At 44.2% G+C, this 2,591-nt stretch overlaps 1 protein-coding gene across 1 annotated transcript in view; it reads left to right on the top strand.

Annotated features, from left to right (window-relative positions):
- Positions 1-2,591, top strand: part of LOC106821116 (neutrophil collagenase-like) — a 17,853-nt gene that overhangs the window by 7,529 nt on the left and 7,733 nt on the right. The window contains exons 3-5 of the mRNA XM_014825791.1: positions 312-499; positions 1,721-1,808; positions 2,222-2,460. Coding sequence (XP_014681277.1) covers positions 312-499; positions 1,721-1,808; positions 2,222-2,460 — 515 coding nt within the window. The remainder of the gene's footprint in view (positions 1-311; positions 500-1,720; positions 1,809-2,221; positions 2,461-2,591) is intronic.

Raw genomic sequence — 2,591 nt, forward strand, 5'->3', positions numbered from 1 at the left:
CCATGTACGATTGTTACTCCCTGTACGATTGTTACTCTCTGTACGATTGTTACTCCCTGTACGATTGTTACTTCCTGTGCGATTGTCACTCCCTGTGCGATTGTTACTCCCGTACAATTGTTACTCTCTGTACGATTGTTACTCCCGTGCGATTGTTACTCCCTATACGATTGTTACTCCCTGTACGAGTGTTACTTCTTGTACGAGTGTTACTCCCTGTGCGATTGTTACTCCCTGTATGATTGTTACACCATGTACGATTGTTACTCCCTGTACGATTGAAAATGATTTCTGTAATTGACTGCTAACAGGAAGTTTCAGTTCATGATGCATCTGCCTCAGACGGGCAAGCTGAACATGGCTACAGCGGGTAAGATGGCTCAGACGCGATGTGGCGTGCCGGATTACCCCGACGAATGGCTGCTCCCGCTGCAAGACCCCGCAAGGGGGCGCGCGACGACGCAGGAAGAATCGTACAAGCGAAGACAGACTCTACCGGGTAACGAAATATATACCAGGCGAAATCTTTCATCTTTGCTGCATTATATAGCGATCCGTGGTTTAAAATTTAGATTTAAAGTGAGTCGTGTCCTGTGTAGTTAGTGTGTAGTCAGATAAACGCTACGGGAAGTTGCATCTTGGTCTGACTTTTAGAGTGCCTATTATAGGATATATATATATATTGGCTATATATATATAAACTTATTCTACTTTAGGCTCCGTTTCGCCTGCCTGTTTCGCTTTCGCTCGCCTATAGAAAGAATATCAAAATGTTATATGTTTTACTCTAATCTTTCAATAGTTCATAATATATTGTAATGTGTGTTGTGAGTCTTTACATGCTATCGATGCCACAGATTTACATGCAAGTGTAGTCTCTGTTTGCAAACCGGTTGTCGAACGAGAGCTTGGACATTGACAGATGGGACACACGCGTTAGCGCGTAGCAAGCTCCGAGAATATAGCACCCATGCGACACAGAAATTAGCACGCACCTACCTAAAATACTTAGCACTTATTTCGAGTAACTCTTATCGCCGACATCACAACTGCAAGCAGCGTATAGTATGTGAGCACAACTGCACAACTGCAAGCAGTGAGCACTACTGCACGCAGCGGAGTGTATAGTGACAAGCATGGCAAACTTTTTATTGTATCAAGCTTATAATCGAGATAATGAAAGACGACATTTACGAAGAGAAAGAGTTTTCAGAGACAGAACACAATTCCGTTTGATGCCTACAATGATACAGAAATTAGATGATACAGAGCGTAACCTATCAACAACTGCGCCACGTGTTTGTAGTTGCGGCCAGCTGACGCGAAGTTGTTCGCAAAATAGCGAGAGCATAGCGAAGCGTTAGTGAAACGCGTGGTTCGGTAAAGTTGATCGGTAAAGTTATTCGGTAAGTTGTTCGGTATGCCTTCGTTCGCTATTTAGCGAACGAACAACTTTCCTCGGTTAACGAATAACTTTTAGCGGACGTTCAGAATCAGTAAATGTCAAACACGCTGCTAGATGCTAGTGTAATTCAATATGACTCTCGCAATATGACTGCAATAGTGTACATTCATCTCGACTACCGTATTCTTAACACGGTAATATCGAATTCAATCGTATTCAGATCAAAAATCAGCTGATATGAGTTAGGGTTACACAGCTTTGAACAGAAATCATCACTAATATAAATTTTGATTCGCGAAATGCTATTTGTTGCAGATGATTTTTTCGCCAGGTGGTGGTTCAAATGCGATCTAACATGGAATTTGCTGAACGGATATTTCGGCCTCTCTTCTGTACGAGTTAGGTGAGCGTGAATGCGTGACATGCCAAGCGCGCTTGCAGGCCTGTCGTAAAATCATGTAGGCTGTGCACAAACAACGTTTCTCACACTCGCACACAACTTAGTATGGTGAAAGGTACACAACGTAGGCATGGGAGAACTTTCGGTTTGCTAAGTTTTAGTTTGCTGAACTGTCATAATCGTGCTGCGCCATGTGGTTAGGTTATTATCCCGTTGTTGGCGCTTTATATATAGTTTCCGAGTGCGAATTGTACTCGCAATCGAACCACGTTCAATGTAAAAAAAATGGCTGCCGAAGACTGTATACAGTCAATTCGCCTTCCCTCGCTGCATTTATTAAAGAATTCGTGACATCTATGTAACCATGCAAATTTTTGAAAGCGTAAATAAATGAAAGCCGTTTTTGCGGGGCGCAGGGACATGATGCGAATGCAGCTAGACAAGTGGCAGACGGCCATCAACGGGAATAATGGCGGCCGCCAGCCTCTCATCGGCTTCACGGAGCTACGCAACGGCTCGCGCACGGACATCGAGTTCAGCTTCGAACGCCGTAACCATGGCGACAATAATCCATTCGACGGACCGGGAAACGTGCTCGCTCACAGCTTCTTCCCGTACACTTCCGGTTCGCTGCAGGGAAAGCTGCACATCGACAGTGAGTGCTACATTATCGATGCGGCTCGGAAGCTGTTAAAGGACGTTATAGACACGACACACACACACACACACACACACACACACACACACACACACACACACACACACACATATATATATATATATATA

This window comes from Priapulus caudatus, unplaced genomic scaffold (assembly GCF_000485595.1).
Source record: "Priapulus caudatus unplaced genomic scaffold, Priapulus_caudatus-5.0.1 Scaffold59, whole genome shotgun sequence".
In the NCBI taxonomy this organism is placed as follows: Eukaryota; Metazoa; Priapulida; class Priapulimorpha; order Priapulimorphida; family Priapulidae; genus Priapulus; species Priapulus caudatus.